Here is a 25,630-nt window from a genome sequence, read left to right on the forward strand (position 1 = left end):
ATAACTGATTTCAGCTCTGATTGAGCATTTAAAATAACAGAAGAGGCTCTTAATGAAATTTATTTAGCTCTTTCTTTGAACAATTGGGAGGAACAGGTTAAAGCAGTCTGGGGACACCTAGAGAGAGTCCACATACGTCCTGGCTGGGACTCCTGTCCCTATTCCTCTTTCTTTCACAGACCTCTGACATTTGAACCCCTGGTTTAATGAAGGTGACCTCCTTTTCAGCTGAAGGTGACCTCCATATTGGGGACAAGTTAAGCACAGTCCTGCTTCCCTGTATTCCTACAATAGTTACAACATTTTGGTAACAGCATTTCACTACCCCTGCATTCAGTACTAAAGTGATTTGTAACCCAACATCAGCCAAAGTTTATTACTTTGAGCAAAACACCAGTCTATACAGCAAAATACCTAGAGCCGCCCCTGGGTGTATACTTTCATTTTTCATGTTCTTCATTCACACACACCACTCCATCCACCATCTGTCCTCTTGTTCACTTCCTCTTTCTTACTCTTTTCCTGATACCAGTTGTTTCCTTCTTTCTGAGTTACATCTCCTCTTTGGATTGATTGTAGAAATGTATTTTTACCAGAAATTAAAAAAAAAAAAAGTCAGCACCCACTGAGGGAAAATAACAAATAACAGCTCCATTTACTGAATGGAAGAGCTGAAATATTGCTGGGGAGGTATTAAAAAAAAGTTTGAAAATCTCTTTTTTGAAATGTTATCCAGTATGATTCTAAGTTTCTAAACTAGGCAGAGAGAAGTGCATATGCAATTGCATATTGAATTTTTGTACATGCACCTATTGTTCTTGCAAAATATTAGCTTTACTATTGGTACTACTGCAGTACAAATAGGATTGTGGTAGGTGCTGTACAAACACGTAATTAAAAAGTCATTGTGCTGAGGGGTTTACAAGCTAAATATAAGTTAAAACAACAGATGGATACAACAAACAGACAGGGAGCACAAGCTAATGATGAGACAAACCTGGTCAGCAAAGAACCATATCACTGACCTCTGATCAGAGATTTTTAAAATGTTCTTAGAGTACACAAAACTGAACCCCAGAGTCAAGGCCACAATTAATTTCAAACAATAATGCTGTTGGTCTTCCTAATTTGTTTCTGATGTTAGTTCTGATTAAGGACCTGCTCCTGTTCCTATTCAAATCAGTGACAAAGATCCAATGACCTGAATGAGCACAGGAGAAAGCCCTCACTCAAAATTATCATCAGATCTTATTGAAAGGTCAGTACAATTTTCTATTGTATTTAAACTAGTGAGAGACAAACCAGTTTTAATAACACGAGTTGATTCTTCTAGTGCAAGTTTCATTTTCCTGGTTCCAATTATGAATGAAGGTGAATATGTCAAAACACAGAGAGGGCAGTTTCTGTGGAATTTCCAGCAGAAGCAGATGCAGTATGCATGAAAACCAATGAAAACCCCTTCTTGCAAGCTCAGTTTTGCAAGCTAAATAGCATGTGATAGTTCAGTTAAGAATCTTAATTTCTCTGAGTGCCTACACAAAGTGAACTCAAATATTTACTGGATTTGCCCATCACTCTTTCACAGGCAGCTAATTTATTTTGCATTGCTTAGGACTCTTTAGAAACTCCCCAAAGTATTGATTTTTCATGGATTTCATGACATGTCCAAGGATTAAGCAATAGACCTGGGAGTCTGGTTCTGTTTCCCATTTTTCTAGTGATTTACCTTGTCACCATGGTTTAATTGTTTAAATTTTAAGTGCCTCAGTTTTCCATTGGTAAAGTGGCTAGAAAAATTCCTTCCACACAATGGTGGTGTGAGGATAAAGCCTTGTCTACTCTACAAGGTTTTGTCGACAAACGAATGAATGTTGCAATTTTTTGAGGCAAAAATGTCATTTTGGCCACAAAATAAAACGATGCCAATGAGAGAGACAAGGCTTTTTGTGCAGAATTTTTGTCAACAAAATGCCAGTGTAGACACAACGCTTGATTTTTGTCACTTTAATTGGCCTCCAGGAGATGTCCCACAGTGCCCATCGTGACCACTCTGGTCAGCAGTTTGAACTCCATTGACCTGCAGCCAGGTAAACAACCATCTGCCCCTCCCCCTTAGGAACCCCAGGAATTTTTCCTTTTTGCTCGGCATGGAGAGGTCTCTTCACATCTTCCCGGATGACTATGGTGGGTTATCGCAGCAAATGCTCTTCTGCTTGGACCACTGCGGAGCTGCTGGATCTGCTCAGTATATAGGGAGAGGAGGCTGTACAGTCCCAGCTGCGCTTGAGCCGTAGGAATTTTGATACCTATGGGCAGATTTCTCAAGGCTTGTGAGAAAGGGGCTGTGATCAGAACACGCTGCAGTGCAGAGCAAAGATAAAGGAGCTGAGGCAGGCATACCATAATGTGAGGGAGGCAAACTGTCACTCCGGTGCTTCAGCTAAGACCTACCAGTTCTATAAGGAGCTGGACGCTATCCTCGATGATGACTCCACTCCTACTGCCAAGAGCCCCATGGATACCTAACCCAGAGGACAAAGTCATTGATGAAGAGGTGGAGTTAAATGATGATGTGGAGCTTCTGGCGGGATTGCCCGGTGGGGCAGGCAGCCAGGCACTGTTCACCACTCTGGAGGTGTCTAGCCAGTCTCAGCAGTTGCCCTTCAGTGAGCAAAAAGCAGGAGAGGAGACACCTGGTAAGTGGCTATGGTTTGTGTAGTGCGGAGGTGGGTTCAGGGTATAGAAATGTACAAGGATGGTTGTGTTTCTCTGTGCTGGACATTTCCCTGTGTAGCTAATTAGTACGGCAGAACGGGATATTGATGCACACCGAGATTTCACAGGAATCCTCCAGAGAGATCTCCAGGAAAGTTTCCGGGAAGTACTTGGAAATCCTCGGCTGAATGTTCCTTGGCAGAGCTGCTTTGTTCCTTCCCCTATTGTAGGAAACTTTCCTGTGCCATTCAGCAATCACTTGTGCAGGGACCAAAGCAACACACAGGAGAGCAGCATAGGGACCAGGGCGGAAGCCACCAGCGTGTAGTAGATGTACCCTCACTTCCCCGCTTACACTCAGCAGTGAGATATCTGCTACAATCACCCCTGCCTGTGGAAAAGTGTGGATAATTTTAGCATTTTTCCCCTAATTGGCTGCCCCACAACCCTTACAGAGTGCTCTTTTCCCTGTGTAGAGCCCTCCCCACCCCCACTCCCAGCCAACCCGCTCACCATGCTTTGGGTGTTCGCAGAGATGTGTGCTTGCCAAGGGCCAGTGAGAAGGTGATTGTTATGTTACAGTAGGTGTATTTTACTGAAATGTTTCAATGCTGTGTGTGAATTTAACAATCATGCTTCCATGCATTGTTCCTTCTGCTTCAGCAGATGTGGCTTTCAGGAACACCCCACACATACCGGCTGAGCATCTCTGCCAGATAAGAAGGCACCCAAGACAGAGCAAAGACGACGTGTTCCAGGAGTTACTGCCCTTCTCCAATGTAGAGAAAAGGGAATGCAAGGAGTGGAGGGAAGCCAAAAGGCAGGACAGAAAAGAAAATCAGGAGTTTAATGATGCTACTGAATGGACGATTAAAGTGATGGAGGAGCAAACGCAGATGCTGAAGTCCTTAATAATGCTGCAGACTGAGCAGATGCGTGGCTGCCCTCCTCTGCAGCACATTCAGAACTCTTTTCCATGCCCCGCAAACTCTGTCTGCATAATCCTTTCTGTTTCCCCTTCACTCCACCTCCTCGGACAATTTTCAAAATAACAGCTCTGAAAGTCTGCCCTTCACTGGCACCTGTGTTTCCACCCAGCATCTGTGTGTGTTTGTGTGTGTGTTGTTTCTCATGCAATAAAAGCAAAGTTTTTGAATGGTAACTCATCTTTATTTGTTTCCTACAAATTGAGATAGCAGGCACTACCAATACATGCACAGGCAGTTGAATCATTTGAATTATCCCTTCATATTGATGTACTCCACCTTAAGGTGTTCTGGTGCCAAAATTGGAATATGTGTGCCATCTATTGCACTGCCACAGTTAGGGAAACCCATTACTGCAAAGCTGTCTGCTATTTCACGCACATTTCCCAGAGTCACAGTCCTTCGTAGCATGATGCAATTAATTGCCCTGCACACTTGCATTAATGCAGCCCAAGGGATTGAATTCCCGACTCCAAATTGATTCACAACTGGCTGGTAGCATTCTGAAGTCGGTATCTCCCACACAGTGATTGCCACACACTTCTCTACCAATATGGTAGCTCTCATTCTGGTGTCCTTGCGCCGCAGTGCTGGGGCGAACTCCACACATGGTTCCAGGAAGATGTCTTTCTGCATCCAAAACTTCTGTAGCCACTGCTCATCATCCCATGCCTGCATGACGATACGATCCTCCCATTCAGTGCTTGTTTCCTGAGCCCAAAAGTGATGGTCTGCCCTTTGCAGCTGTTCTGTGAATGCCAAAAACAATCTAAAGTTGCTCCTATCCAAATCACACAGCATGTCAGGCAACTGGGAGTCTTCTTCAGTTAGGAACTTTGCGATTAACTGCACTGCCATCCACAATGTCTTCATGATGGTTATCAGAGTATAGGAGAGCAATGCGGGATACATCCATTCTTGCTGGGGTGCACAGCAAAGATGGGCCATTTTAAAATGCTGTGAAAGAAAGCCAGAAGCCCATGGAACGCTGGGACAGAAAGCAATTCATTATGGGACATTGAGCCCTGTCCCAAGACGTGCTGTGATCTACTCCGCCGTCTCACAACACCTAGCAGCAGCAGATGTTGAGCTGGACTCTGGGATAGGTACCCACAGTGGATTGCTCACAGTGTCAGTACTAGTGCCCCAACTGTGGACATGCTCTGCCAACAGGAGCGAGTGTGAACATGAAATACCAGGTTTTTTTATAGGGATTTTTGAGTGTTGACATAAGTTTTATAGACGAAACTCTGTAGTGTGGACAAGTCCTTACTTTATTAATGTTTATGAAGTTCTTGGAGCTCTTTGGGGAGTGCTATTGAAATGCAAAGTGTTCTTATTTGAATGGAAAGCATTTAGGCATCCAGGAGTGTATCTTGAGAAACATTGAAATGCAGGTATTCATTATCACCAAAGTGTCTTAAAAAGGCTGTTACTTTTTTGATCCTCTGAGTTTCTTGGGAATTCAGGGGGAGGGGAAAAAAAGGCCTTATATATAGTATTTCCTTCATTTTATCTATGAAGTTACAAGTATTGCAATCTGGATTTATTTGGTATTTATGATTTGGGGAAATAAGGAAAATAGCTCATAACATTTCTGTTGACATATCAAAAATAAATAGTGGAATCATGAACAACTTGGTGGCTGTGTATATTACAATTGTAATATATCAGCTGTGTACTTAGCAGTGGCCTTCAACTTGATGTCTGGGAGTTATCTGAATGCGGAGAGAAATTGAGATAATTGTTCCAAAATATATTAACTGTTTTTCCATAATAGTCTCTCCTCTTCCTCTTGTGCACTATATAACACTGATTTTATTTCTGTTCCTATATCATTGTTCAGTACCCCAAACCCATATTGGGTTTAACAAGATTGAAGGCATGAACTTCACCTGCTATATAAAACAGTTTGGTGTATTTAAAGGTTGGTGAAGTTTATATTTAACCTATGCTAACATACGGTGGCTCTTTGTCCACTTAGATTCCAATGCCTGAAGGGTCCAATGTGATCATCTAGTCTGCCCTTCTGTATAATATGGGCCATAGAAGTCTCCGAAAATATTTCATAGAGCAGAATTTTTGGGGGGGAAAAATCCAATCCAATTTTTTTCCAATGGTTAATTATTCTCAACATTAAAAAAATATACTTTATTTCCTGTCTGAATTTGTCTAGCTTCAGCTGTCAGCCATTGGATCACGTTATTTCTTTCTCGGCTAGAGTGAAGAGCCCATTATCAAATATTTGTTCCCCGTTTATTACCTGCATTCCCGTGCATATGAAGATGTAAGCGGTGACAAACCTCTGAAGCTCAAAATTACATTCCTCAAGGCAAAGTATAACCTATGCTAATATAGGCAGTAGAGCCTCATGCTATCAGATCCGGAGGACTTGATTTCAGTTCCTGCCTCTGATGTGCCCAGAGACATCATGTTATATACAGATAATATATCTGTATATAACATGATAATATAATACAGATATATACAGATAATATATCTGTATATATACAGATATATTATCTGTACAGATAATATATCTGTATAGATAATGTATTATCTACATTATAATGTATTATCTATATCTGTACAGATAATGTATTATCTACATTGTATATCTGTACAGATAATATTATCATTATTATTTATAATTATTTATCTTATATCTACAGATAATAATATATAATATATAAAATATTATCTACATTATATTGTATATTATATATATATATATCTGTATATATCTGGGAACCCTTGATATTGGGTTAAAACTACTGGAGGGTTAAATGTGCATGGGAGTTTGTGTATCTGTAGCAATCCAACCTTTCTTATTATAATCTTCTTGGCAGTAATGTATCAAATGAAAGTATATTCAACCTGTGTTAACACCGTATGACTCTGTTTACATCTAGTGCACAAAAAGCCTGTTTTGAGATAATTTCAGAGCTTGAATTTTGTCTGCATAACCAAAATAGGACTTTAACCCCAATTGACTTCAAACAGAATCCCAACTTGAGTTTATTTGGGAGATCCTTCCTCCCATCCTTGGAATACTGTACTATCTTCTGCATAGGGATATGCTATTTTTTTTATTGTTCCCCTCCCAAGTAAGTAATCACATGAAAAAAATCAAAGGAAAGGAGATAATACACTCCAAAAACAGTCTACAATGTTACCTGAATGAAATCATTTGTGATTTTTATCCATAATTTGAAAAATGGTAAACTGAAAACATTTAAAATCCCAGAACTTCATACAGCCTTGCAGTGACACTGAAAAGTTCCCTTTTTTTAACCAGTGTGGCTTCATTTCAGTGAAAAATTTCATGAAAAGTTTTGCATTCGCAATGCACATAATGTGAAAATGCTTACATTCTCAGCATTTTGAATGTTCTGAATATTTTGTACGTAATTATATATATATTTTCAATGATAAACCCTTTTATTGTATGTCAGTCTGGAGAAGGAAAAGAACAAACTCTCTGTATCCTGTTTTGAAAATAAGGCATTGCAGAATAATGCATAGGTCGTCCCTTATTGCACTAATCACAGTAATAACTGAACACCCATAAAGTGATTGTTGGGTTTTTCAAATGTCTCATGTTGCAATATATTCTGATGAAAAGTTGCAGCCTTTGGTGTGAAAATGTCACCTTTTTGCATCCCAATATAATCACAGAAAGTAATGGTGGTGATGAGACCACTGCCTATCATGCTGACCAGCATCATTTCATTGTTTCATTCACTTACCCATTTCTCTGTCTGCAGCCACCTCTCATCTCTTGTCTTGTACTTAGCTTGTAAGCTGCTAGGGATGGGGGGCCATATTTTTGTTCTGTGTTTGTACAGCACCTAGCACAATGGGGTCCTGCTCTAGGGCTTCTAAGTGCCACCATAATAAAATAATGAGAGAGAATGTGTGCTGAATTTCAGCTTTGTGAACATTAAATTACTCTGCATTTTGAGGTTTTTTTGTTTTGTTTAATCAGAAGTATATCTGAATCTTTGTTTCTCTCCACTTTTACCACCTGCCCCAACCCCGTTGCACTTAAAATGGATTCATAAATGGACTCGTGAACTAGTGCTCACCCTTATTATAGTTTGAATTTGTAGAGGAAAATATATTTTCCCTTCTATAACTACATCCCTTTATATGGGATGTAGTTATAATAGGAGTCTGCCCTGGTTTCTCTCACTGGTTGAAAGACCCATGCATGTTTCTTTGTAATATTATTTGCTTGTTCAGTGTCTTAATGGAACAAATTGTCAGTTCTGCAACCCTGAAGGCACTGAAAAAAAAAGTTGTTCATGTCATTGCTGAGATTGAGGAAAACAATTTAATAATTAAAAAAAGAAAATGTATGGGCATATTCTTCATCTCTTCCCAGAGAATTGTGAAATGGATTTCCCCCTCCTCCACATATTTGATATAAACATAGTGAGAAAGCATGGATAATGTGCGGTGGTCTTGAACTTCCCTAAACTTTCACAATTCTGGGGGTTGGTTGATGCTTTTCTGTGCAATTCTGTGTTCCTCACATTTTCCCTCTTTTTATCTGGTCAGTACCCCTGAGTTGGGGAGAGTTGAAAGCAATGAGGAGACAGAAGGATCCAAGCAATTGCCTCAATATCTGGGATATAAACTTGGGTGCTTGCTTCTGTTAAGTATTTGTGTGCTTCATTGCAGTGGAGACTGTGCTCACACTAATTAAGGGACTACATTTGTGGCTGCTGTTATGTGGGTCAGGCAGTTGGTAGGACGGAGGCTTTCTGTGCGTGCACACTCTTTGTGCGCTTGTATATTCAGTTCTCAGTGCTGGCATTCCTACTGCTAAACTAATGGTTCTCTTTTATTTGTTATCAGAGGGCCAGATTCTGACATCCTGACTCTGGCTAAAGTTGAGGACTGCTTGTGATGTAAATTCCTAGCCAGCATGAGTTAGGGTAGGATAATCTGGCCCACGTTATTAATTATTCTGTTAGTCAATGGTACTGCCTCTTGGAGAGTAGGAAAATGTGTATCATCACATTTTATTCTGGAATAGCATAAAAATAAAATTGAAAAACAGGATATTGTCTGTGATTTTATGTATTACCATTCAGACATGCATGTGTATACACACACACACAAATCTGCCCATTGTCTCTTTAATGAAGTGAGCCTATTTTACCTCAATATCTTTACTTTTTTTTAATTGCTATGTAGTTTTAATGCCTTCTAACTATGTGTAACGCACTTGCATTGCTTTCATAGTCTATGAAGCCATTGGTGACATTTTATATTATATGCTCTATATAAAATAAAATAATTGCTTACCATCAAAAATATAGTTGATATCTGGTTTCCACCATATATATTTTTAAACAAATGCAAAGAATGCATGCTGTAAAATGCAGGATATAAACAATAACTAAAATAAATAAACAGTTTATAACAAAGTGCTAAGAACACCATGAATGGAATTAATAAAATAGTTGAGTTCACCATCAGTTTCAATACAAACTAATTCTTACTGATAACTTCTGTGGAGGAAAACAAAGTCCTCACTCTGAGTTTGGAGCAACAAGCCAGAGGCAGCTTTATTTCGAGCAATTGCAATATGCACAGGAGAGTACACATGGGCAGGTCTCTGTTAGATAAACAATTAGGCAAGCTTTTATACCTTTCATTACATACAATAATGAGCAATGGCTGCATTTTATTATACTTTTTTAATATTTCACTTTATTATATTCTGCAACAGTCTACACTCCATTCTTATTTAACACAAAGTCAAAACAGTATCTTACAGTTTGTTCCCATTTGCTTTCTTGCTATTCACCTGCCTAGGCCCTGCCTTGAAGTCTCATGTTATTAAATAGAAGAGTTAGCCTGACTCTTGCTCTTCCTGGAAGACTAAAATGTCTGTGCTTTTTCCAACTTCCACACTTCCAATATCCTAGCCCCATCAGTTTTTCATGAAGGGTAATTCACCATACTCTTATGCATCTATATTAGACTAAAAAATGCACAGAATTCCAACATAAGCATAATGCAGAAATCAATTTTGTACTCAAAGTTTTCCACCACTTTAGGAAGGGAGAAATGTTGTAAGATATTTCTGCATGTTAATAATCCCTCCTCCTGCCTGTGCAATATCAGACTATCCCTCTGGGCCCCAATGCAGCAAACAATTCCTATCCATCAAAACACATAAGCACATGCTGAACTCTAAGGGCAGGTCTACACTAAGGGCGGGGGTCGAACTAGGGTACGCAAGCTCAGCTACATGAATAGCGTAGCTGAATTCGAAGTACCCTAGTTCGAACTACTCACCCGTCCAGACGCCGCGGAATCGAAGTCCGCGGCTCCAAGGTCGACTCCGCCACTGCCTTTTGCAGTGGTGGAGTACCGGAGTCGACCGCGGCGCTTCCGGAGTTCAAACTATCGCGTCCAGATTAGACGCGATAGTTCGAACTCCGAGAAGTCGAACTCACCGCGTCGACCCGGCTGGTAAGTGTAGACTAGCCCTAAGCACATGCATAAATGACATGAACTTTAATACAATTTACACACATGCTTAAAGTTAAGCAAATTCTTTGGTGCTTTGCTGAATGAGCATGGACTTCATCATATGCTTTGATTTGTTGAATTGAGGCCCCAGTGAGGCTCACATGGGAGGTGGGGGGCTGGATACTTGAATCCAACTTTCTCACAATTTATTTCAGTGTGTGTACTTGGTTTAAAAAAAAATCTTATTTAATCCTTGGATCAATAGAGGTTTCAGATTTCACAAGCCAAATGAACAAAGTAATCAACTCCTTCAAATCAGGGGCAGCTCTAGACATTTTGCCACCCCAAGCAGGGCGGCATGCTGCAGGGGGCGCTCTGCCGGTCGCCGGGAGGGTGGCAGGCGGCTCCGGTGGACCTCCCGCAGGCATGCCTGCGGACGGTCCGCTGGTCCCGCGGCTTTGGTGGACCTCCTGCAGGCACGCCTGTGGGAGGTCCACCAGAGCTGCCTGCCACCCTCCCGGAGACCGGCAGAGTGCCCCCTGCGACATGCCGCCCCAAGCACATGCTTGGCGTGCTGGGGCCTGGAGCCGCCCCTGCTTCAAATTACACTGCTTGATAGATCAAACAGTAACAGGAAACTTTTTAATTGATCTTCACGGTGTGTTTCTGGTGAACGTCTAACACCCGCCTTCCCTTTGGGGCTGATCACCATTTCCTTCACATGCTGCTCTGCTAAGTAGCATATGTAGCAATCTCAAATATGTTCATCCCTTTGCCCGGTGACTTTCACTTACCTTTCCTGCTGAAACAACTTCCAGTCTCTCTTTATTGTTTGGGGAGAAAGATGAGGGCACATTCTAAACAATAGTGTGCAGCAAAATTGGGACATAAACTTTTGCTTGTAGAACATTGTTGACTACAAATCTTTTATTGCCTCTACCTTGTTAGAAATGAGTTGAGTAGGTCAAGTTACAGGTTCTGGCTTGCAACACCATTCCCTTCTAGGTCATCAGCTCACATTGGACCCAGTCTGGTATTGGTAATTGAGTTGTTAACATATGATAGCAATTTTGGCAGGTTTATATGAAGTGAGCTGGTGGTGTCACCTCAGATTAAAGAAAGGAAAATCAAGTGTCATTCAAAATTTTCCAAATCTTTTCAACTGCTTTTTTGGGTGAAAAGATTCCAAAAGCTAGCTACAGTTTGCAGGTCACCAAAAGATATGTTAGCTGCACCAGGCCAAATTCTGATCTCAGTAATACCAATGTAATTGCGATAAAACTTTGGCCCACTGTAGTAGGAATGTAATTAGACTGTAGTTAGGTTTCCTTCTGATATATGTACTTACCATAAAATCTTCTTTAACTATACTGCATTTACAGTAAACACGTGTGTATGAAAAGTAACTTCAGTTACATTACAGCGTATGAGACATTGTACTTTCCAAACAATTATGTTGTTGGAAGGACATCAGTTTTACAGATTTATGTCAGTAATTTGCTTCATAGTAGCTTTTATATACTGGTGGTACTTATATAAAAACGGCAAAAGTTAAGGTCATATGTGCAACATAAACTTTCATCTTCGAGTCTTTAATCACATACTGTTTCTTAAATTATAGAATATCTATATAATTTTAAAAATTTAAAAATATTAAGTTTTCTAAATCAAGCACTCTAAAGTTAAGAAATGACAAAATTAAGGTTGACAGTGCAACCTTAATTCTGTCCCCTGGAGTATGTTCATTATGATGCAGTCTTTTACTACAAGATTGTATATTAATTTTTCCATGGAACCCCTCTTTTGTATTAATGAGTAGCTATTCAATATTTGGTTTTATCCTCTTAGTTCAGTGGGTGGCCTTATTTACAGCACATTATTCAACTCCTGTACTGAATACAGAATTATTAATTTCCTCATAGGATTTGTCACTACAGGAAGTGAATGCTTCACAAATATTAATGTATATTTTCAACAGTGTGTGAAATGACAGGGTGGTATTATCCTCTTTTTACAGATGCAGAACTGAGTCACAAAAAGATAGATGTCAAAAGTTTCCAATAACTTTGGGTGTCTGATTTAAGAGTCCTAGGACCAGATTGTATGGAGTACTTAGTATTATTTAATACATTCCATTACTTTATCCTGTTTCTTCCCCACCTCGACTCTTTGTCCCAGAATCATTCTCCTTGACTACTCAGTCTATGATATGTCTCCACTGTGACCTAGGGTGTGACTTCCAGCTCATGTAGACATACTCATGCTAGCTGTCATCTGTGCTGGCGTGCTAAAAATTGTACTGTAGCCATGATAGCATGGGGTAGGAGGAGTCAGCACAGTATTGCCTCCCCACCACTGATTTTGGTTCAACTCATCCCTGGAAGAGGTTGTGTCAACACCTACCCTGCAACTCTAGGTGCAAGTTCCTTTCTGAAAGGTGACCCCAGCAATCCTGAATTTCTCAAAGACCATTTTTCCTGTAGTGTCCAGCTCTCTCACTGAACATTTACAGAAATTAAGCTCCCTCAAAGAAACAGTACCCAGTAGTTTATTACCTTATGTGGGGTTAACAAACATTCTATTTTAAACAAGCACTGAAGTGGTTTATGGTAAAAGTAAAACAAGTATATTAAACAAAAATTAATAGGATTAAGTGATACCAAAGTTAAGGAATAAAGATAGAAAGGATCACAAGCAAATAAAAGTAAAAAAATACTTCTAAAAAGACTAAAACTTGATTTCAGCAAGTTAGCCTTTGCAGAAGCAGGTTTTTCACCTATATTCAGACACACCTCCCCTACCCCCCCCCCCCCCCCTTTGCTGAAGGATCCATGGTTCTGTGATTTCAAGAGCTCTGGACCCTTTAGTGTCTCAAGTGATAGAAGCCAAAATGGCTCTTTCTCTTTGCTTATTTTTTCCTGAAGTTCTTTGACCCTGAGTCAAGAGCCAGGAAGGCTTTCTGGGCATGCAGTCTGCATCCCCTGCCAAGATTGATAAGTAGTCCTCTTTCCCCACTCTCTTTCTTTTGTCTTTGGTTATACCTTGCTTAATTTACATCAGACACACACTCAAGCAGGCAGAACCACATTCTTTGTCAGGCATAGCTTAGACACTGCTTGCCAAGTACCTTTTTAAGAACATATTCCCTGTATGTATAAAGCCCTTTATAGGTTTACCATACATATATCAAGCAAGAATATTAATGATCAGTGAATTATTAGTTTTCCAATGGTATATCACATGCCACCTTTTCAGTATTATGACAACAGCGTGCCTGCTGGTGCTGCGGTGCTCTTAGGATCACAGCCATATACACACAGTTCACTACACCACTACAATACTAGATCACTACAGTTAATATAGGTTTCAGAGTAGCAGCCGTGTTAGTCTGTATCCGCAAAAAGAATAGGCGTACATGCATCTGACGAAGTGAGTATTCACCCACGAAAGCTTATGCTCCAATATGTGTGTTAATCTATAAAGTGCCACAGGACTCTTTGTCACTTTTTACAGGAATACTTGTGGAGTCTCTAAGGTGCCACAAGTATTCCTGTTCTTTTTACAGCTAATATAGTATCAAAAGGCACCCATATCTTGTGTGAAACGATAGAATCACCATCTCAACAATTTAGAGACAGAAAGTGAAGCAGTATGTACTAAGTGGGCATATGCTGACAAAGGCCAAGTCTGCGTGACCTTTACTTTCACCATTGGTTGCTCTCAGTGACTATAGAACTGCCTCCTTTCTCCAAATTAAAGGCTCTCTCTGGTAGTTGCCCTGTGGTACTACTGATAGTTCTGGCTTTGAATTCCCATGGAAAACCATCTTGCCTATATGCGTATGTGACCATAGTTTATTGTGGTTGTGTTGGTGGGGTTTGTTTGCTTTATTTAATAAAGCCAGCTGATTGATCAGAAGGCAACCTAGGGGCTGCCTAGAAGGACTGGGGTGTAAATTTAGTCCTACCAATGGAAAAAAGTAATAGAAGTTACCACATGATAAACTAAATGGTTTTGCACTATCACATAGTACCTGCCAGATCCTAGCAATGTGTTTGGAACAAATTGTTGGAGTCATTTTAAATCTTTGCAGATTTTTTTTTTTCTGCACAGTAATCTCACATTTGAGTATAAATATAATTATTCTCTGCTTTTTCCCAATGTAATACTTACAATTATTGATATAATTTTGCAAAAACCCATCACTTTCACAGTATAGCACATTATGCCACAATCTCAATGTCTTTTATAACCCTGTGTGTAACTAACTGCTATTTTCCCCTCTAATATTTTGAGCTTTAGTAGAGTAAGAACTTGCATTAATGCCTTGACACTCGCTCTTATCTATGCACCATTGTCCTTGTTTATTAAGAACAGTTCAACACAGTCTAGTGATTGAAAAGAATATTGCTAATAGTATTACCATCAAGTTAATTCATAGCCCCATAAAGAGTGATAATACATTTTTCAAGCATCAGTTAATGTACTCTATGACATCCTGTACACTCAGCAAATCAAAATCAGAGCCATTTCTGCAGTACCTTTCCTTTTTAACTACTGCTGATAGTTATTCTTTGAGATCTGTGCATTTCAGTGAAATGCTGGACTAGCAGGGAAGGAAATTAGAGATGCATGCTATTATTCCCTCCCAATGAATGTGTATAATCTTCTTTTAAATTTGAAATAGCATTTAAAGGGTATAAGAAATCAATAGATTGTCACTGATTTGCATCAACTGACTCTGACAAAGGACGTCATGGAAAATTGGTCAACCCTTAACAATTAAAGTTTGACACTTACTAATAAGTTCTAATTGAGGAATTATAAAGAGAGTCTCATTTGTAGGGTATTCCTTTACATCATATAACTACGTCATACAAAGGTTATAGTATCAATCTGAAACAGCTTGAAAGAAATTGAGTTTCCTGTGGCATATATAAAAGGTGACTTTTTTTTTTTTAGGTCTCATCATATTTCTTTTGTATATGTTTTAATTGGGTTAATGTTATATTGTTCTCTGCTTACACCCAGCAACTAGCATCTTTTCAATGTCTTCACTTCAAAAGCAGCCTGGATTAAGACATCTGATTGTCTCGTTTCAACTCAACAGGGGCTGGAGGCTGGTCTCCATCAGATAGTGACCATTATCAATGGCTGCAGGTGGATTTTGGGAGCAGGAAACAAATCAGTGCTATAGCAACGCAAGGCAGATACAGCAGCTCTGACTGGGTGACTCAATACCGGATGCTGTATAGTGATACAGGGAGAAACTGGAAGCCGTATCACCAGGATGGAAACATTTGGGTAAGTCACTGGCCTAAAACTCAAGCACTATCTCGTGCAGTGCACTCCTTTGAATGGGCTGACTGGTCCTTGGAAAAAATATATCCTGCATTGACCTCTATTTTGTGCATATGAAAAGAGGATATGATTTTATCCAAAATATAATAGTATAGCATTAGGGTTGTTGACTGTTAGGGATTCCATTCCTACATCAAGAAAATCAATGTAGACTTATGGCAGCTCTCAGAAGCTGATGAGCAATAATGAATGACAAGTGTACAATATTGATAATTTCCTCCCTGCTCTTTCCATTCTCTCCATTTTCTCTACTTTATTCCCTGTATGTGGGACTCACAAATGGGCACACTCAGAATCTCTTCTCCCCACTGCATAGACTTTCATTAAAATTGTCAAGAGGTTTTTGGGCATGGGATCTCAGCCTGGGGTGGGGGTGTCATAATCTCTAGAACCAGGGCTCAGGGAGATCACAACAATACGCTCTTTCTTTGTGGCAAGATGGAAGGGGGAATAAAGCTGGGAGGGGGGTGATTCCCAAATCTCTGTGTGTTGCAACATGAATTCACAATATGGAAAAGGTTGAGAACTATTGTTCTAGAAGAAGTACAATGTTTACCCTCCTGAAAAACATAAAATAAAAATCTTTCCCAGGGTTGCCTTACACACTTAGATAACTATAAAAAATGTTATTTTGATGTTCGTAGCGTTTCTCATACTTCATTGTACTAAATACCTGGGGAAATACTAGGTATATATTTGGCTATCTAAGGCAACTTGAAAATCACTGAAGATGACCATAGCAATTTGGGTTTTGTACCTCTGCATTAATGGATCCTATTCATATTTTCACCCAACACATGAATTTTGGAGAATACTTCAGATTTTTTTTATTAAGTCATTAGACACACGTGTGGCCAGATCTCCAGCTGATGTAAATCAGTGGACCTGCATTGAAGACAGTGGAGCTCTGCTGATTCACACCAGCTAAGGAAATGCCACACTGTGAGTGGAAGGTCAGGAGTAGTTCAGGATTCAGTTGTTGAGGGGGCAACAGGGCCTGCAAAATGGAGTGTTGCCATATTCTTAGATTTTGGAATAGTTGATTAATTTTCTCCTGGAATTGGAAGCTGATTCCTAGACATTCCAGGGAAATCCTGGATCAGTGTCAGCTTTAGGTGAGAACAGAGTCTATTGTATTGACTAATGTGTTAGAAATGAGGATGTGAAAAATTGTGGCATTCATAGTTTCTCTGAGGGAGAACACAAAACCTTATAGTTACAAACTGAGCATAGAAAAGAATGTATTGCCTTAAACTGTTTGTATTCCATGTTAGTACAGCCGGGGTTGTTACTGCAGGCAGTAATGTCACTTTTGTTTTGGCCTTTCACCTGTGTCACAGAGCAGCAATTAATTTTCTCCTTCTTCTGAAAAGTTTAACCCACTGTTTTACCTGCAAAAGAACAAAGCTATTGCTTATCCTCCTCTTCCTAAAGGTAGTCATGGGAGAGGCTTCTTCCTTTTAAAATATGTATGTGGAAGGCACAATGAAGCATTGGGAATCCAAATTAAATAATAGGTATTGTCTAGCAAAAGTAGTACTGGCCTTCATTATAGGCAAGAAGATTTAATATTGTGCTGTTTTATGGTAAAGCTCAGAATAAAAGAGTTCTCTTACTGAAGTTGTCTTAAAAATATTTATTAAAAATAAACTTCACCAAATAGACAGAGTAAGAGGAAAGATTTTAAAGGAATTCATTATGCATGTATATTATGTAAAGGTTGTCATGTTTGTACCAGATTGATGTATTGAAAAACCTAAGATATAATATGAACTGGGAAAAAATTAAAAAGGAAGAGAAAAAGGGTTAGGAAAGAAGAGAAAGTGTCATGTGTGAATTCTAGAATTTGCCATGTGCTCTTTAAAGAATAAGGTGCTTCTTGCAAACACTTATGAGTGTAACTTGCCATGTGGGAGTAGTCTCACTGAACTCAACAAGACTATTCATGTCTGGAAAGATGCTTAAAAGTAGCAGTGTTTGCAGGATTGAGACCTAAGAGAGTATTTCAAAAGACGGAGTTTGAACCCCAAGGAATTCCCCTCAGGAGGAAAGAGAGCAGAGTAGTTGCAGCTATTTGACTGAAGAGTATTTAAAAACAGGACACATTCATTGATGGCTGGCATGCTGCTTGAAGAAGGAAAAACTGCTCTCCATATTTTGATTGGCAAAGCTTCAAACCTTTAGCTGGTTTATTTTAAGCTTTGAATGTTTGTTTGCCCACGTTGCTGAGGGTTTGGGGAAACCCTCGTATTAAAAACTAACCCTCTGCCTTAAAGATTTTTTCCCCTTTCCTTTGTTACAAACAAGAAAGCGCTGTGATTTTTGTGGGGAGGATTGTGGCTCTCTTAACTTCCATGTTCACCTTGGCTATCACCTGCAAAAACTTAGAATCATAGATGTGACTTATTCACCACAGAATGCCTAATTAACAAAACAGGATTCCTGTCTTCTTGAGGTGGAAACCACAAGAGCAGTTCAACAACTGACCTTCTAGACACATTCAGAACATTTTATCTTCATATCCATTTATCTAGCTGGTTTCCCCAATGTATAGTATAACCAATCCCTTGGGAACACTGATGGCCTGCATTTTCTTTCTTTACCCTGGACAAGGGCATTAGAGAATAAATAAAACAAGGAATCCTTTCTCTCTCCCTTCCTTTTGAAGAACACATCAAAACAACTAGCATTGAGGCTTAGAAACCAATCTGGGATTTTGGCTATTATAATCGCTTTCATGTAATAGAAGTTTCCATATCTGGAGAAGACAGCCCTTTCTTTTATCCATTCTTGAGGACACAGTCCCTGCCCTATCTCTGGTTCAAAAACCAAAACCAAAACAGCTTTAAGGGATATAAACAGAAACCACTGTCGGGTCCAACATGTGAGGCCTCTTTGAATAGTTTAAATGGCTAATTTTGAGCTCTCCTTACCACACAATGTGCTGACTTTATTTTTAATTGGAAATTCACTCAGTATTTACTGCTGCAGTAACTCCCCCTCTTCACCCTATAGACCATTAGAAGGAGTAGAGGACAGGTGCAAGGGGTCAGACAGTGGCAGTGGGTTCTTAGGGAGCCATGCGGCCAGGCAGGAGTGGGAGCCAGTATAGGGAGCATCATGAAGAGACAGACTCTCTATGGTGGCGGACCAGATTCTTAATCATGTAAATTGATTTTATACCAACTGAGGATCTGGCTTTGAAAGTTTAAACTCACAGGGTCAAATTCTTCTCAATTACATGGGTGCAGCGCTATTTGAAATCTCTTTAAGAAGAATTTAGCCCAGAGAGCTTGCCACTGGGTTTTCACTGTCCAATGTTTTTACTCACCTGAGAGTGGCAGCATATGACCTTTAGTTAAGATCCCAACTTCCTTTCACGTACACCTAAATGACGTTCTTTGACAACAGTAAATCTGAAATAAAGGAGAAAACAGGGGGACTGTCACATTCTGGATTGCAACTCAGACCAGCCAAAGGTCATGCCACCACTTGTATTATAACCCTGAATGCCCCAAAAATGCTTCTGCTACCTGTGGCTTCCTGCGTGAGGGGGACATACAGCCAGCATGCACTTCATGTTCTGTATAAGGTACAGCTCTGATTCAATCGCTTTGTATCCAACAGCCTGCCAGCAATTATCACAGACACACTCTTGTCTTTACCAGACTTGGTTAATGTTAGCAGGTGATCCCAATGCATCTTCAGTCCCAAACCCTGTCCTCTGCAACATCCATCTCTCTCCTGAAAAATTTAGAGGGATAATAAGGTGTGTTTTCCTCTTTAAAGAGACAAAACTCAGCAGCTTGCCACACACACTGGAGTTAACATTCACTTTAATTAAACTCAGTGTTCGGCTAGATTAAAAAGTAAAATGAATTTATTAAGAAAGGAAGATAAAGCTTAAGTATAAGAGATAAAGTCAGAAATGGTTACAAGCAAATAGAGTGAAAACATGGATCCAGAAGTCTAAAACTTAATCTAGGAAGATACATCCTTTGCTCAAGATTTTTTTTTTCTCACCAATCTTCCTTCTTCCCAGCCATGGCTGACTTTCTCTCTGTCTGGACCTTCCACAGAAGTACAAGGTGCTGGGTTCCCTTGTCTTTGCCTAAATAGGTTTCTTACCTATATTCAGTTCCTAGGGACTTCAACCCTCATTGGTTGAAGGACCCACCTTTCTCAGCTTGCAAGAGTTCTGGCCCCTTGTGTCTGTCTAGTGATGGATGCCAAAGGTGGCTTATCTTCCAAAGTCCAATTACCTTGTTTCAAGAAGCAGGATGACCGTATCTGTTCTTCCCTTCCTATGGACTAACAATCCCTCTGATGATTTCTATGTAAGTGGGGCTTCCATTGGTTTTGGTCACATCTTTCCTAATTTCTTTGAAGACAAGTAGATAGCTGTCTTCCTTCCTACCTGTGTATAACCTGTTTCTCCTTTTGTTTGGTCATGGACTGTAAATTACTCATTAATATTATATCCTTAATTCCTTATATAGTTTAATACATACAATTCATAATGATATTAGCCACCAGTGTCTCGTAGGCTTTCATGAAGCACCTCATTCGTACTTTTATAAACCAGTAATATTGTTACAATCCGTTGATTCAGTTGCTTATCATTTGAGGTTCAGACCCCCTGTCTTTATAGTCCTGATAGTTTCTCCTCCTCCTCTGCTTGATAGCTTTGTTTACCTAATATATACATTGACCTTCATTGTTTTTGCGTGTCAACCAGGCTGGTCAGAGAAGCAAACACATTCCTTTGTCTAGGGCAGACCTTTTTACCAGTTCTCCCCAACATGCCTAGTTTAAACACACCTTAGCCATGATTCCAGCATATGTCCATAACTCTTAATATAAACCACATATGTACATCATGAAACAATGTTAATGATTAGTGAGTTATTAATTGTCCAATTATATATTACAAAATGTCTTTTAGTTAGATACAGATTATAGCAATGGTGTGTTAGGTATAGTGAGTATGTCAGGCCTGACAAAAGTTGCTGACATAGAGGAAGGTCCTCTATGTCATAGGGACAAAGGAAAATTGAAGTGTAGAGTTCAGCAATATTTAACAATATAAAGCAGTTATAATATCAAATGATACAGCCAGGGGACAAAATATGGGGGATAAAAGGAAATAAAAAAAGAAAAGGTGGTTCGGAGAGGTAGAGTAAAAAGGAAATAATTCCAACAAAGACCTCAGTAAGAACAAACCATGATAATCTGCATAAAATGTTAAAATGATCTCCTTTTGTATGCATTAGTCAGGGGAAAAAGAAGTTCTATAATTACCTGCTAGGTAAGAGACAAATCAAAAGTCTCTCAGTAAGACTGTGATGGGGAAAGTGCTTTCAAGGTGAATTTAGAGTAAGTTTCCCATTTCTGTTAAATAGATTTTCTGTCCTCACCCCTCTTGGGCTTTGGGATGTTTTCAATTCCCATGAATTTTAATAAGATGAGTGAATGTGCCCTCTTTCCATAAAAATGCCTAGCAACTAGTGAATTCTGATCACCTTTCCTAACTACACTCTTGTATTTTGAGTTTCTGATTTTAAGAGGTCATGAGGTTTCCCCACATACGTCAGTTTGCTGGGGCGTTTCATATTAGTATAATGTATAGGTATCAATATAGATGTATATCTATATCAAGTATATCCAGCTATCTGTCTGCAAAATACATATCAGATGTGTTTCTGTGTTTGATATTGTTCCTCTCCCCTAACCCCAATATGGATGCTATAAGTGGGTCATATTCATCTTGCTGAATATAATGCAAACATGTCCTATATTGTATAGTGCTGGGGTGAAAGAGAATGCTCAGCACTTGTGAATATACTCCAGTGCAGAACTTATGAATATACTGCAGTGCAGTAGAGTGGGAATAGAAGATTTCTAGATTCAGGCCCATCCTAGAGAAAATTGGAAGAATCTAGCTATTTTTATTCCATGCATTTGGAGGGTGTTTATATTTAATTAGTCATTATGGGTTTTGTTTTTTTTAATTTGACTATGCTAGGATAAGTCCTGATCAGGTCTCTTCTACTATCTCATTTCCTTATTCTTGAGGATCATGAGTACAAGGAAGTAGTTTCTGAAATAAGTTTGAGTTACATATTGTTAGAAAAGGTAGAGTCGAGACATCTGATAGACAAGCTGAGAGTCATATTCTGCAATTGATCATGTCCTGTTAAATCCTGACATCTGTATGACTCCATTGATATTCAGTGAAAGCAGATTTTGGTCCCTTAGAGTGAATAAAGCCCTGTACCAAGTGATTGTTAGACCCATAAAATGGGTGTTGATTCTGTTTATGCCAGAGCTAATTTTGACACATTATGTCCAAAGTATTTTACCAGTGTTTACTCCCTGCTAATGATATAGCACAGGACTTGGGAATCTCACCCACTGATGGAAAGAAAAGGGATGTTTTCATCCAAACTATAATATGTTTTAATTGAGCACAAAAGTTATATACAACATTTCTATTTTGGGCTTTCTAATTCACTCCTTATTCCCTTTCCAGAACCATTCATCTCAGTGAAGACACTCTCTACTTTCTCCAATTTCTTCCTGATTTAAAAAAAAACAAAACATTTCTCCTCTGCTGCTTCTTCTGTCAAAATTACTACTTAAAAATGTAACCAAACCTCTGAGAAGATAGGCGCAATGAGTTGATATGCACTCCTGCTCTGCAGGAGAGATTGATCCTGCTTAGTATTGGAATAGTACAATCTCTGTATTGAGCAGCTCTATCAGAGTATGTTTCTGTAGAGACAAAGCAGCTGTACTGACACCTAGCCATAGACTCATAGACTTTAAGGTCAGAAGGGACCATTATGATCATCTAATCTGACCTCCTGCACAATGCAGGCCACAGAATCTCACCCACCCACTCCTGTAACAAACCCCTAACCTATGTCTGAGCTACAGAAGTCCTCATATCATGGTTTAAAGACCTCAAGCTGCAGAGAATCCTCCAGCAAGTGACCTGTGCTCCATGCTGCAGAGGAAGGCGAAAAACCTCCAGGGCCTCTGCCAATCTGCCCTGGAGGAAAATTCCTTCCTGACCCCAAATATGGTGATCAGCTAAACCTTGAGCATGTGGGCAAGACTCACCAGCCAGTACCCAGGAAAGAATTCTCTGTAGTAACTCAGATCCCACCCCATCTAACGTCCCATCACAGGCCATTGGGTATATTTACCACTAATAATCAAAGATCAATTAATTGCCAAAATTTAGGCTATCCCATTATACCATTTCCTCCATAAACTTATCAAGCTTAGTCTTGAAGCCAGATATGTCTTTTGACCCCACTACTCCCCTTGGAAGGCTGTTCCAGAACTTCACTCCTCTGATGGTTAGAAACCTTCATCTAATTTTAAGTCTACATTTCCTAATGTCCAGTTTATATCCATTTGTTCTTGTGTCCTCATTGGTACTGAGCTTAAATAATTCCTCTCCCTCCCTGATATTTATCCCTCTGATATATTTATAAAGAGCAATCGTATCTCCTCTCAGCCTTCTTTTGGTTAGGCTAAACAAGCCAAGCTCTTTGAGTCTCCTTTCATAGGACAGGTTTTCCATTCCTCGGATCATCCTAGTAGCTCTTCTCTGTACCTGTTCCAGTTTGAATTCATCCCTCTTAAACATGGGAGACCAGAACTGCACACAATATTCCGGATGAGGTGTCACCATGCCTTGTATAACAGTACTAACACGTTATCATACTGGAAATACCTCGCCTGATGCATCCTAAGACCGCATTAGCTTTTTTAATGGCCGTATCACATTGGCGGCTCATAGTCATCCTGTGATCAACCAATACTCTGAGATCCTTCTCCTCCTCTGTTACTTCCAACTGATGCGTCCCAATTTATAACAAAAATTCTTGTTATTAATCCCTAAATGCATGACCTTGCACTTCTCACTATTAAATTTCATCCTATTACTATTACTCCAGTTTACAAGGTCATCCAGATCTTCCTGTATGATATCCTGGTCCTTCTCTGTATTGGCAATACCGCCCAGCTTTGTGTCCTCTGCAAACTTTATTAGCACATTCCCACTTTTTGTGCCAAGATTTGTAATAAAAACATTAAATAAGATTGGTCCCAAAACCAATCCCTGAGGAACTCCACTAGTAACCTCCTTCCAGCCTGACAGTTCACATTTCAGTATGACCCATTGTAGTCTCCCCTTTAACCAGTTCCTTATCCACCTTTCAATTTTCATATTGATCCCCATCTTTTCCAATTTAGCTAATAATTCCCCATGTGGAACCGTATCAAATGCCTTACTGAAATCGAGGTAAATTAGATCCACTGCATTTCCTTTGTCTAAAAAATCTGTTACCTTCTCAAAGAAGGAGATCAGGTTGGTTTGGTATGATCTACCTTTTGTAAAACCATATTGTATTTTGTCCCAAATACCATTAACCTCAGTGTCTATAGACAGTGCTGAGCTGAAACAGTGAAAGTAGCTTTGGTAGGAAGAAGAGCTTCTGGTACTGTATCCTCTTGCCGTATTTGCTATGTCTGAGATGGTCATGTTAAGCACTCAGTTCCTATTGAAAGTTCATGGGATTTGGGCTCCTTTGAAAATCCCAACCTATGTAAATTTCCTTAGGAGTTCTATAAAACTTACAGTAAATGATAAAGGAGAGCAAAATGCTCATCCCTCAACTATTGAGTAATAATTTAAAAGATCCTATATATCTCAGCAGTCAGACTACCCTAGTTTGCATACTTATTAACAAGTATATTCATGCCCTCAACTCAGCTCTCCAGGGTACATGTGTTGTTGGCTTCACAATGACGCTTTGCTCCTCTTTCATTTGAGATTTGATGTCAGTTGGTATGGGAGAAGTAGAAATACCTGTGATTTGTGTCCTTTGAGCCCTGGATAATGGCTGTCTGAACACAGGTGACCTTATCTCTAATGGGAACAAGGTATAAATCAGCTTGGAGTTCTTCCCAGCCCTGGTGAAAATGGATGGGTGTCACCTGTCTTATTGACATCATCCCACCATTTCTGGGCCGGAGTTCGGCTCCTCCTCAGCACTTTTCTTGCCCACCCCATCACAAGGGTTGCTCTAGACCTTCCTCCCTTCTTCCCTTAGGGTCCCTATTGCCCCAATCTCCCCTTCCCATTATGACCTTTGACGTTAGATAGGATGTTTTCTATTCAGTTCCCACAGCGAACCACCCCTTTGAGTCTAAATCCCCCAAGAACAAGAGCTGTGCTGAGAAACAGCAGTTCTGTGTTGGAAAGAAGAAAGAGAGATACAGATGACACTAAACTGGGAGGAGTGGTAGATACGCTGAAGGGTAGGGATAGGATACAGAGGGACCTAGACAAATTAGAGGATTGGGCCAAAAGGAATGTGATGATGTTTAACAAAGACAAGTGCAGAGTCCTGCACTTGGGACGGAAGAATCTCATGCACTGCTACAGACTAGGGACTGAATGGCTAGGCAGCAGTTCTGTAGTAAAGAACCTAGGGGTTACAATGAACGAGGAACTGGATATGAGTTAACAGTGTGCCCTTATTGCCAAGAAAGCTAACAGCATTTTGGGCTGTATAAGTAGGAGTATTGCCAGGAGATCGAGGGACGTGATCATTCCCCTCTATTCGGCATTGATGAGGTCTCATCTAAAGTACTGTGTCTAGTTTTGGGCCCCACGCTACAAGGAGGATGTGGAAAAATTGGAAAGAGTCCAGCAGAGGACAACAAAAATGATTAGGAGGCTGGAGCACATTATTTATGAGGAGAGGCTGAGGGAACTGAGATTATTTAGTCTGCAGAAGAGAAGAATGAGGGGGAATTTGATAGCTACTTTCAGTTACCTGAACGGGGGTTCCAAAGAGGATGGATCTAGACTGTTCTCAGTGGTAGCAGATGACAGAACAAGGAGTAATGGTCTCAAGTTGCAGTGGGGGAGGTTTAGATGGATATTAGGAAAAACCTTTTCACCAGGAGGGTGGTAAAGCACTGGAATGAGTTACCGAGGGAAGTGGTGGAATCTCCTTCCTTAGAGGTTTTTAAGGTCAGGCTTGACAAAGCCC

General features: G+C 39.9%; 1 protein-coding gene across 1 annotated transcript in view; it reads left to right on the forward strand.

Annotated features, from left to right (window-relative positions):
- Positions 1-25,630, forward strand: part of CNTNAP2 (contactin associated protein 2) — a 1,620,276-nt gene that overhangs the window by 552,635 nt on the left and 1,042,011 nt on the right. Inside the window, exon 3 of the mRNA XM_039524081.1 lies at positions 15,304-15,497. Within this exon, the coding sequence (XP_039380015.1) occupies positions 15,304-15,497 (194 nt within the window). The remainder of the gene's footprint in view (positions 1-15,303; positions 15,498-25,630) is intronic.

Source organism: Mauremys reevesii, linkage group 2 (genome assembly GCF_016161935.1).
Source record: "Mauremys reevesii isolate NIE-2019 linkage group 2, ASM1616193v1, whole genome shotgun sequence".
Taxonomy (NCBI): Eukaryota; Metazoa; Chordata; order Testudines; family Geoemydidae; genus Mauremys; species Mauremys reevesii.